The sequence below is a fragment of the Bufo gargarizans genome, chromosome 3 (genome assembly GCF_014858855.1).
Source record: "Bufo gargarizans isolate SCDJY-AF-19 chromosome 3, ASM1485885v1, whole genome shotgun sequence".
Lineage (NCBI taxonomy): Eukaryota > Metazoa > Chordata > Amphibia > Anura > Bufonidae > Bufo > Bufo gargarizans.
This window is the reverse complement of record NC_058082.1, coordinates 490,833,021-490,845,636: the sequence shown is the minus strand read 5'-3', so window position 1 is coordinate 490,845,636 and position 12,616 is coordinate 490,833,021. Positions and strand designations below refer to the sequence as shown.

At 43.8% G+C, this 12,616-nt stretch overlaps 1 protein-coding gene across 1 annotated transcript in view; it reads right to left on the bottom strand.

Moving 5' to 3' along the window:
* The window catches only part of LOC122932485 (protein-glutamine gamma-glutamyltransferase E-like), a 74,486-nt gene that overhangs the window by 38,999 nt on the left and 22,871 nt on the right, over positions 1-12,616 (bottom strand). Inside the window, exons 3-4 of the mRNA XM_044286918.1 lie at positions 8,603-8,851; positions 8,343-8,461 (exon numbers count right to left, since the gene is read on the bottom strand). Of these exons, the coding sequence (XP_044142853.1) occupies positions 8,343-8,461; positions 8,603-8,851 (368 nt within the window). The remainder of the gene's footprint in view (positions 1-8,342; positions 8,462-8,602; positions 8,852-12,616) is intronic.

Genomic DNA, 12,616 nt, shown 5'->3' with positions numbered 1-12,616 from the left:
TAAGCAAAAAGGTTAATGTTTAGTTAAAAAAGTTAAAGTTTATATGTTCTGTTGCAAAGTTAATAAAATTATTGCGTTGCGGCCTGGTTTTTTCTTTTTTTTTTTTGTCTTTTTACCTTCCAGGTGGACCAACCGATCGATTAGCTGCAGCACTGATGTGCATTCTGACAGAAGCATTGCGCTGCTGTCAGATTACACAAAAGTCGGTGTATGCGGCGCTGCAAGACGAGATTTCTACTCTGCAGTAACAGATACGTTTGCCGATGCATACGAGCTGAGGAGGAGGCGGCGTTCCTATGCTTTGGCAAACACTTTGTATATATATAAAAAAAAAAAAAATCCCGGCAATGATTTATTCATCCACATCGATTGATGTGAATGGAGAAATCTGGTTTGCCAGGGCATACGAGCTAAGTGGGTATGGATGTAGGGCGGAGCTCCTATGTCCTGGCAGACGCCTTTCCCCTCCTTTTTTTTTTGGGCAGAGATTTTTTCATCCACATTGATCGATGCGAATGAAGAAATCTGTGCCGTTCATTTTTTTCTTTCAGCCCAGAGGCTGAACGGAAAAAAAAATCTCATTACCTGTATGCTCAATATAAGGAGAATAGCAGAAACTCCTAATGCTGGCCATACATGTAATGATTGCGGAGACCCTCAAATGCCAGGGCAGTACAAACACCCCACAACTGACCCCATTTTGGAAAGAAGACACCCCAAGGTATTTGTTGAGGGGCATATTGAGTCCATGAAAGATTTACATTTTTGTCCTAAGTTAGCAGAAAGTGAGACTTTGTGAGAAAAAAAAATAAAAATCAATTTTCGCTAACTTATGCGAAAAAAAAAATTTCTATAAACTTGCCAGGCCCCTCATTGGATACCTTGGGGTGTCTTCTTTCCAAAGTGGGGTCACATGTGGGGTATTTATACTGCCCTGGCTTTTTAGGGGCCCTAAAGCGTGAGAAGAAGTCTGGGATCCAAATGTCTAAAAATGCCCTCCTAAAAGGAATTTAGGCACCTTTGCGCATCTAAGCTGCAAAAAAGTGTGACACATCTGGTATCGCCGTACTCAGGAGAAGTTGGGCAATGTGTTTTGGGGTGTCATTTTACATATACCCATGCTGGGTGAGAGAAGCATCTTGGTCAAATGCCAACTTTGTATAAAAAAATTGGAAAAGTTGTCTTTTGCCAGGATATTTCTCTCACCCAGCATGGGTATATGTAAAATGACACCCCAAAACACATTCCCCAACTTCTCCTGAGTACGGCGATACCAGATGTGTCACACTTTTTTGAGGTGGGCAAAGGGGCACATATTCCAAAGTGCACCTTTCGGATTTCGCTGGTCATTTTTTACACATTTTGATTGCAAGGTACTTCTCACACATTTGGGCCCCTAAATTGCCAGGGCAGTATAACTACGCCACAAGTGACCCCATTTTGGAAAGAAGACACCCCAAGGTATTCCGTGAGGGGCATGGCGAGTTCCTAGAATTTTTTATTTTTTGTCGCAAGTTAGTGGAATATGAGACTTTGTAAGGAAAAAAGAGAAAAAAAAAATCATCATTTTCCGCTAAATTGTGACAAAAAAATAAAATTCTAGGAACTCGCTGTGCCCCTCACGGAATACCTTGGGGTGTCTTCTTTCCAAAATGGGGTCACTTGTGGGGTAGTTATACTGCCCTGGCAATTTAAGGGCCCATATGTGTGAGAAGTAGTTTGCAATCAAAATGTGTAAAAAATGGCCTGCGAAATCCGAAAGGTGCACTTTGGAATATGTGCCCCTTTGCCCACCTTGGCAGCAAAAAAGTGTGACACATCTGGTATTGCTGTACTCAGGAGAAGTTGGGGAATGTGTTTTGGGGTGTCATTTTACATATACCCATGCTAGGTGAGAAAAATATCTTGGTCAAATGCCAACTTTGTATAAAAAAATGGGAAAAGTTGTCTTTTGCCAAGATATTTCTCTCACCCAGCATGGGTATATGTAAAATGACACCCCAAAACACATTCCCCAACTTCCCCTGAGTACGGTGATACCAGATGTGTGACACTTTTTTTCTGCCAAGGTGGGCAAAGGGGCACATATTCCAAAGTGCACCTTTCGGATTTCACCGGTCATTTTTTACACATTTTGATTGCAAAGTACTTCTCACACATATGGGCCCCTAAATTGCCAGGGCAGTATAACTAAGCCACAAGTGACCCCATTTTGGAAAGAAGACACCCAAAGGTATTCTGTGAGGGGCATGGTGAGTTCCTAGAATTTTTTATTTTTTGTCGCAAGTTAGTGGAATTTGAGACTTTGTAAGAAAAAAATAAAATCATCATCATTTTCCGCTAACTTGTGACAAAAAATAAAAAGTTATATGAACTCACTATGCCCATCAGCGAATACCTTAGGGTGTCTACTTTCCGAAATGGGGTCATTTGTGGGGTTTTTCTACTGTTTGGGCATTGCAGAACCTCAGGAAACATGACAGGTGCTCAGAAAGTCAGAGCTGCTTCAAAAAGCAGAAATTCACATTTTTGTACCATAGTTTGTAAACGCTATAACTTTTACCCAAACCATTTTTTTTTTTGCCCAAACATTTTTATTTTTATCAAAGACATGTAGAACAATAAATTTGGCGAAAAATTTATATATGGATGTCGTTTTTTTTGCAAAATTTTACAGCTGAAAGTGAAAAATGTCATTTTTTTGCAAAAAAATCATTAAATTTGAATTAATAAATGAAAATACCACCAAATGAAAGCTTTATTAGTGAGAAGAAAAGGAGGTAAAATTCATTTGGGTGGTAAGTTGCATGACCGAGCGATAAACGGTGAAAGGACTGTAGTGCCGAAGTGTAAAAAGTGCTCTGGTCATGAAGGGGGTTTCAGCTAGTGGGGTTGAAGTGGTTAAAGAGGTTTTCCAGCAGTTTTACATTTTACTTTTTTTTTATAAATGGTGAACAGTGTGTTGAAAATAAAGAAAAACCATGCTCACAGTCACTGATCCCCTAACGCTGCCAACCCAAACCTGCTATATGTCACGACGCTGTGTGGGTAGTAAACTCTACAACGAACACAGAAGGGAAGGGAAAAGGTACTAGGCCTGGAAACGAGGGAAAGGGAAAAGTCACCACCTAGTAAATCCCTAAACCGAGCCCTGACTACTATCAGTATGAACAGACCATGATGATAGGAATGTTCATACGCAGGAACCTAGAGCCATATCTGACCCCAAAGGGCCCTGGAAATAGTGTCAGGACAAAAGGAGGAGGCAGGGAGGACGGTTCAACAGGTTCAACATATCTCTTCAAAAACAACTTATGGAACACATTATGAATCTTCAAAACCTGAGGAAGTTCAAGACGAAAGGCTACCGGGTTAATAATGACAGTGATCTCATATGGACCAATAAACCTTGTACCCAACTTTCAAGAAGGTACTTTCAACCTAATGTTTCTTGTGGACAGCCACCCACTCTCAGGTCCGGACCATTCATACGTCTCTTGTCTGCCATACGTTTATACTTGTTGCCCATTTTTTTCAGATTATTTTGAATTTAGATAGATGAAAAATAGATGATAAAGAAGAGGAAAATCGTTCCTCTTCAGGTATACCAGAAGTCTCCGTACCAGAAAATGTGCTAAATTGCAGGTGGAACCCTTATGCCCCAAAAAAGGCGACTTATCAGTGAACTCCTGTCTACGGTTATTTATGGCAAACTCGGCTAAAGACAAAAATGAAGACCACTCCTCCTGGTTCTCCAAGACAAAACATCTCAAATAAGTCTCCAGATTCTGATTAGTGCGTTCAGTCTGTCTGTTCGACTGGGGATGAAAGGCCGAAGAGAAGGATAATTGTACCCCCAGACGAGTACAAAACGCCTTCCAGAACTTGGAAATAAACTGAGTCCCCCTATCAGACACCACATCAGAAGGAATACAATGTAATTTCCCGATGTTATCGACAAAAACTTGTGCAAGAGTTTTAGCATTAGGTAGACCTGGCAATGCTATAAAGTGTGCTATCTTACTAAAGCGATCAACAACCACCAAAATCACAGTTTTTCCTGAAGAATTAGGTAAATCTGTGATAAAATCTATGGATAAATGAGTCCAAGGTCGGGACGGGATGGGCAATGGAAGTAAAGATCCAGCAGACTGAGTATGTGTCACCTTAGCACGTGCACAAGTACTACAAGCAGACACTTAGTCCTCAACAAACCTGCGCAACCCTGGCCACCAGAATCTACGAGAGATAAGATCGACAGTGGATCTGCTCCCAGGGTGTCCTGTGAGAACCGTACAGTGACGTAATTCAGAAGGAACAAACAACTTCCCCGGAGGACAATACTCCAGTGCATCTCCCTGGGCCTCCAACACCTCTGCCTCAAGGTCAGGATATAGGGCGGATATAACTACCCCTTCAGACAATATCGGACCAGGATTTTCCGAATCACCCCCCCCCCCCAAGAAAGCATCAGCCTTGACGTTCTTAACCCCAGGGCGATAGGTAACGATGAAATTAAATCTGGTAAAAAAAAACAACGACCATCTGGCCTGCCGTGGGTTCAGTCGTTTAGCCGACTCCAAGTAAGCCAGATTTTTGTGATCAGTAAGCCCAGTAATAGGATGAATTTCTCTTTCCAACCAATGAGTCATGACACCACTCCTCAAAAACCAACTTAATTGCCAGCAACTCTCTATTACTCACATTATAATTCATTTCTGCAGCTGAGAGTTTCTTAGAGAAGAATGCACATGAGCGCCATTTACTAGGTGAAGGATCCTGCAACAAGACTGCTCCTACCTCTACCTCGGATGCGTCAACTTCCACAATAAATATGCGTAATGTTTTTTCATCTGAAGTCATGATTTCCCCCTACTTAAGTTGCTTGTGGGCCAATGACTCATTAGCCCACAAGCAAGAAGCAGGGAGGAATCATGTGTTCAGATAGAAAAATTATGAATATTGTAAAAACGAATATAAAGCACTATATTCTACAGTGCTACAGTCAGGTACATAAATATTGGGACGTCAACACAATTCTAACATTTTACACCAACACAATGGATTTAAAATGAAACAAACAAGGTGTGCTTTAACTGCAGACTGTCAGCTTTAATTTTAGGGTATTTACATCCAAATCAGGTGAACGGTGTAGGAATTGCAACAGTTTGCATATGTGCCTCCCACTTGTTAAGGGACAAAAAGTAATGGGACAATTGGCTTCTTAGCTGTTCCATGGCCAGGTGTGTGTTATTCCCTCATTATCCCAATTACAATGAGCAGATAAAAGGTCCAGAGGGAATTTCAAGTGTGCTATTTGCATTTGGCATCTGTTGCTGTCAACTCTCAAGATGAGATCCAAAGAGCTGTCACTATCAGTGAAGAAAGACATCATTAGGCTGAAAAAAAAAAAAAAAAACATCAGAGATATAGCAAAAACATTAGGCGTGGCCAAAACAACAGTTTGGAACATTCTTAAAAAGAAGGAACGCACCGGTGAGCTCAGCAACTCCCAAAGACCTGGAAGACGAGTGAAAACAACTGTGGTGGATGACCGAAGAATTATTTCCCTGATGAAGAAAACACCCTTAACAACAGTTGGCCAGATCAAGAACACTCTCCAGGAGGTAGGTGTATGTGTGTCAAAGTCAACAATCAAGAACATACTTCACGAGAGTGAATACAGAGGGTTCACCACAAGATGTAAACCATTTGTGAGCCTCGAAAACAAGAAGGCCAGATTAGAGTTTGCCAAACGACATGTAAAAAAGCCTTCACAGTTCTGGAACAACATCCTATGGACAGATGAGACCAAGATCAACTTGTACCAGAGTAATGGGAAGAGAAGAGTATGGAGAAGGAAAGTAACTGTTCATGATCCTAAGCATACCACCTCATCAATGAAGCATGGTGGTGGTATTGTCATGGCGTTGGCATGTATGGCTGCCAATGGAATTGGTTATCTTGTATTTATTGATGATGTAACTGCTGACAAAAGCAGCAGGATGAATTCTGAAGTGTTTTGGGCAATATTATCTGCTCTTATTCAGCCAAATGCTTCAGAACTCATTGGACGGCGCTTCACAGTGCAGATGGACAATGTCCCAAAGCATACTGCAAAAGCAACCTGTCACGGCTGAGGATGGGGAAAACCCTCAGCCGTGCGGTGCCTAGAGATGGAAGGGTAGTCACTTGGCCAGAACCACAGAATTAGGGAGCAGGTCACCTCCTAGCGCTTCCCTTATCTGACCCTGACTCCTAGCTGTATGGGCCGCCCTTAAAGGTAGGAGGGCCCATACTCAGGAACCTCGGATCCCTACTGACCCTCCGTCGTTCCCTGAGCTAGGAGCTGGGTAGACAGCCCGTTCCTCCTGGAGACGGAGAAACAGGAGTCTAATGTGGCCAAGCTACAAAGGGAAACAGAAACAGCTATGGCAGTGACAGGCAAAAGTAATCCACACAACACTCACCTGCCACAGACAACACAACCAGGAACCCATGTGCAGGTGCTGTTAGTTCAAGACACCAAGGAACACAGCACACACCAGACATCACACAGGAACCCTGGACCATAAGCTGCAATAACACAAAACCCCACACACACCTAGATAACACCGTGTAACAAAGATTTATGACCAGAAGGGAGGCCCCCACTGGTAGATGGTAATATACAGGAGGCTGCTCCAGCTATGCCTGGCTGAAAGCAACCTACTGAGCCAAGCCAGAGAACGAGGCTTTATAGGCCTAAGTGGCCACACCCACCGGTCAGAACACACCCAGTGACATCACACACACTGGGAAGGGAAAACACACATAAAGGGGAAAGCACACAAACTCACTCACCCGTTACCGCCGGCAACGGCATGCGCGGCAACCGTGTCCTAAAGAACAGCCAACAGGCCGAGACACTTCCACTACATGCAGACAACACCAGACGTTGTCGCGGACAACCGCAGGTGAAGGGAGGAGTCCAAGTGCATACTAAACACCACCTTGTGCACAACAAACAGACAAGGAAGTGCACACAAACCCACGTTGCCAAAGGCAACCGCACGCATGCCTGTTGTCCGCGGCAACCGCACCTGAGGCAAACCACTAAGTGCCCCCAGCTGCGGTTGACACAACACTAAACCACGGGCAACTGCATGCGGCTCAAAGAGTCACGACCAAGACCAAGGGTCGTGACACAACCAAAGAGTTTTTTAAGGGAAAGAAGTGGAATGTTATGCAATGGCCAAGTCAATCACCTGACCTGAATCCGATTGAGCATGCATTTCACTTGCTGAAGACAAAACTGAAGGGAAAATGACCCAAGAACAAGCAGGAACTGAAGACAGTTGCAGTAGAGGCCCGGCAGAGCATCACCAGGGATGAAACCCAGCATCTGGTGATGTCTATGCGTTCCAGACTTCAGGCTGTAATTGATTGCAAATGATATGCAACCAAGTATTAAAAAGTGAAAGTTTGATTTATGATTATTATTCTGTCCCATTACTTTTGGTCCCTTAGCAAGTGGCAGGCACAGATGCAAACTGTTGAAATTCCTACACCGTTTACCTGATGTGGATGTAAATACCCTCAAATTAAAGCTGTCAGTCTGCAGTTAAAGCACATCTTCTTTGTTTTATTTCAAATCCATTGTGGTGGTGTATAGAGTCAAAAATGTTCGAATTGTGTCGATGTCCCAATATTTATGGACCTGGCTGTATATATTCGTTTTTGACCCACGCCTGTATTGATTGCGTAATATCCTATTACGCGAAAATTACCTTGCTGACTTTCGAGTAAAAAAAAAAAAAAAGAATGTAGAATATAATGAATATTCTACAAAATATTAGTGAAATATCACAAATTCGAATATGACCCCCGCAGTTCATCACTACCATCACTACCGCATAGCATGATGGGTGAGACCAGAGTAAATAGAGGAGTTGGAATGACCACTAAGCTACACCTGAGACAAGAGGTGTGGTCATAACCATCAACAACACAGAAACAAGTGAAACCAAAGAGGCTGTCAGAAAAAATGACATTCAGCCAGTCTCTTAGATCTTCTGACCCCTGTCATGGGAGAGACCGTGACACTATAGTCAACACTGCTCTCCACTTCCTGGTCCCAGGTCGACACACAGGAAATGCTAGGAAGAAGCCCCTCAGCCAATCACTGGTTGAAGTGGGTCACTGCTATGGCTGATGATTTGCTGAGCAGATATTTTCTGCATGCAAAATAAGCTAGGAACAGGAAGTGGAGAGGGACCTGAGCAGCGCCGGAACAACGGCAGGTATTCTATCATTTACACTTAAACCATTTAATGCAGATAAACCCAAAGCAATGGACATACCTGATTGTAGTTCCAAGTCAAAAACGACATTTCAGTATCACTTCCCATAAATAGCACCCCTCTTTCATTTAGAACATATTCTTGTCTCTCATTCTCATCCACTAGAAACACGTCGTCTTCTGAAATAAACAAGTCAAACTTGTGTTAAGAGCTATATATCTAACATGCCCATAGACTACTATTGGCCAGATGAATGGTCAAAAAGAGCATTATATCAATTAATAAGAGTAGACCAAGATTACCGGTATGAAAGACTGTACCTTGTAACCAGGGGTTGAAGAGGATGTAGAATCCACCAATAGGTTGTGGAGACGCTGCCTGCATGCTTCCGGTATTCTTAGAGACACTAAGGATATAATATCCAATTACTGCATCAGAAGGACTATTGATAGCCACCGTCAAGGCATTAGAGTTACTGGATGTTAAGACTGAGCTCCATGACTTCTGATTTGAATTTTCAAAGAGTGAAAATGTAGTTCTTGTTTTGCGTTCTTCTGATGGAGATGGACCTTGTATGAGGAGATATTTAGCATTACACTTATCAAGTTTGAACAGTAGGAGACCACACCTGGCTAATTGTAGTTGTTACTGGTCTCATGGTTTTAGAGAAAACAAGCATAAACAATATCTGTATTAAAATGACCTTCAACAAAAAATTCACAATAATTGGGAAACAAGTTGAACGCTTACCTGGTGACCTCCATTTCATCTTTTCAGCTGCAGGTCCACCAATTCCCATGCTCCTCTTCTGTCATCCAAGATGGCAGCAGCACTTCTCAGTCTGCATACTGCGCATGTGGTAGCCCAATACTCTTCCGTTGTCCTTGGATTGGCCAGTACTGTTCACATGAACAATGCTGGGCAATCCAAGAACAGGGCTGGACAAGTAGCAGGTGTCTTAGGCTACTGATGCACCATTTGCATCTTACAGTCTCAGTCTTTTGGATGGCAGAATAAGAGTCCAGGAACTGGAGGGTCACTTTAAGTCTTGCAATGCAAAGAGACATTGTCAGCCTCATTTATAGTCTTTAAAGAGGAGATGTCACCTCTCCTGACATGTCTGTTTTAATAATTACTTTCCTTTTCTTATGTAATAACAATTCTGGAACATATATTCTTATGACTCTAAGTTGTGCCATTTCTCTATTATTCCTGACAGAAGTGTGTGAATGAACTTTCAGCAATCTGCAATAAAGGTCTAGCTCGGTATTACCAGTTGGGTGTGTGTCCTGCACAGTCTGAAACCCCACCAACTGGTAACACCAGTTATAGCTTCATTGCAGACTGCTGGAAATTTAAAAGAAGAAAGGCACAACAAATAATTATAATAGAATTGTTATTACAAGGAGGATACAAATAGTTACTAAAACATACAGTCAGCAGAGGTAACAGGTCCTCTTTAGCTTATGATGGATATCATATCAGTTTATGTGGAAACTTCAGACACTATGGACATTCACAGAAAGGTCCCTGAACAAAGGATAGCCATACCTGTAATTGTCATTGATCAGCTCTTCTGCACAAAGGGCAACCCACCTATTAGAGCTAGATTGCGTGCCCCATTGCTACCTCTGGGGGTGTAGTAACTGTAATGGCTACTATAAGTATAGTTAGCCCTGTACTGAGAATCGGTTTGAGCTACGGTTTTTAGATTGACAATCCAGATACAGCTTGGTAATAACTTTGAAACAGCACTTCTTATGTCCATTGCATGAAACGAATACAGTAGGTTAAAGACACATTAGCATGCTGTATGAAGGTGAGCTTGAAAATCAATGGAATGATCTGACACTTCAGCTTGTAGAAGTCAAGTCATGACTGACATTTGTCCATGCCGGGATCGAAAGTTAATTAAACTCAATCTATTCCTAATGTGATAAATGTTAAATGATGGATTTACTAAAGGGATGTACAGCTTAGAAAATTGATATTCATACACCCCATCCGGAAATTTAAGGTAAAGGAGTATTTCCATTTCAACATTTATGGCATGTCTACGGAATATGCCACACATGTCTGATAAGCACAGGTCCTATCCTTCGACTGCTGTGAAGGGGGAGATGGCTGCACATACTCAGCTCTCTTCATTTACTTCTATGGGAGTTCCAAAAGTTGCCAAGCAAGATGGAAGCGCTCATTGCTAACTAGGGATGTAGCTATCATGGAAGCCACTGTGAGTGAGTCTGCACTGTGACTGTCTCTTCTCTGTGGGACAAGGGGGGGGGGGGGGGCGTCAGGGAACTCTTCAAGCTGCTGCTGGATGCTGTAGCAGACCAGCAGCTTCATGCTATGTAGTTGTTATTCTGCCTCATTACGCAGTTTGCCTCCATGACGCCTGCCCCTGCCCCCCATATCCTGTCCTATCTCATCCTCATGGAGCCCCTGCTGTCTCCTTTCCCCCCTCATGTATCTAGAGCTCCTGTTTCACCCTCCTATCTCCTATTGCTGCCCTGCACAGACCTCCTGCCCCTACTTCTTGTATGAATCCCCCTCAGACCTCATTCCACCAATTTGCTGTGTCCACCCCTCCTGTCCATCCAGTGTCCAAGTCACCTGTCTCACTCCTCTGCCTCTCATTATGGTGGTGTGTAAACCTCATGCACCATAAGGACCTTCTAATGTCACAGGGTCACGTGACTGTTCACCCCACCCCGTACTGTGCCCCCTTATACCCTGCATTGTGCCCTGTAAAGTGCTCTCTTATACCCTTTTATCCAGTCACTGTATGGTGGTGCTATCCAGTTACTGCATAGCAGTGTTATCCAGTTACTGTATGGCGGTTTTATCCAGACACAACATGGAAGTATCCAGTCACTGTATGGTGGTGTTATCCAATAACTGTATGGCCATAACTGTGTCCCCTTCCCTGCCCATGCCACCTTTTTTAGACCTGACATGAGTGGGGAAAATTTGCAGATTGTGGCCCAAAGGACCTTTACGCCACAATCTTTGTCATAAATACGCCTAATATAGGCGTGATGTGAACCCACCGGAGGTGCGGTATGAGAGGGGTTCGTACAAAAATTAGCTCTAGGGCCCAGTCAGTTCTAGCTAGTGAGGGCCTCTTATACAGTATAATGACCCCAGTGCCCCCCCATTTAATATAATGATCCCCAATGACCCTCCATTCAGTATAATGACCCCCAGTGACCCCATACAGTATAATGACCCCCAGTGCCTCCTCTATACAGTATAACCCCCAGTGTGGGGCCACTGGGGGTCATTATTCTGAATGGGGGCAACTAAGGGTCATTATTCTGAATGGAGGGCCACTGTGGGGTCATTATACTGTGTGGGGGGCCAGTGGGGCTTATTATACTGTGTGTGGGGGCATTGAGGGATCATTATACTGTGTAAAGGGCCACTAGTGGTCATTATACTGTATCGGGGCCACTGGGGGTCTTTATACGGTGTGGAAGCCACAGGGGTACATGTAATTGTAAAAAAAATGCCACAAGGGGGCCCACTAAGACTTATCGCCCAAGGGCCAACATGAACGTGGAGCTGTCCCTGCTTGGCTATTTTCAAAACCTCCTTAGAAGTGAATAAGCCAACCATATATGCAGTGGCGTATCTATCACGAGGCAGACGCGGCATTTGCCAATGAGGCGGCAAAATGCCTTGTTTGCCCCTTGTCCCATCAGTCTTATATGCCTCAGTGAGATCATGAAAACTCTAATCCGATGGTATATTCTAACCCCCAGGCGTTCCCATGGTGACAGGGACGCTTGCCTGGGGGTTAGAATATACAGGGCTATGCCGCTCACATGAGTGCATTTATAAACTGTAATCAGTAACTTTAACTTTAATCATCGCTAATCTCTTTACTTAGATACCTTACTCTTAGCTCCGGTAACAGCAGGCAGTGCAGGCGGCGCTCACTCACTGACGTCATGCGCCTGCTCCTCCCACTATGCGGCGCAGGCGCGTGACATCAGTGAGCGAGCGCCAACCGCACTGCCTGCTGGTACCAGAGCTAAGAGTAAGGTCTCCAAGTAAAGAGATCAGCGATGATTAAAATTACTGATTACAGTTTATAAATGTACTCCTGTGAGCATCGGGGAGGGGGATCTGTGTCACTGTTTAGGGGGGATCTCTGGATGTCACTGTTTAGGGGGGAGATCTGTGGATGGCACTGTTTAGGGGAGGGGGAATCTGTGGATGGCACTGTTCAGGGGAGGGGGATCTGTGGATGGCACTGTTTAGGGGAGGGGGATCTGTGGATGGCACTGTGTAGGGGAGGGGGATCTGTGGATGGCACTGTTTAGGGGAGG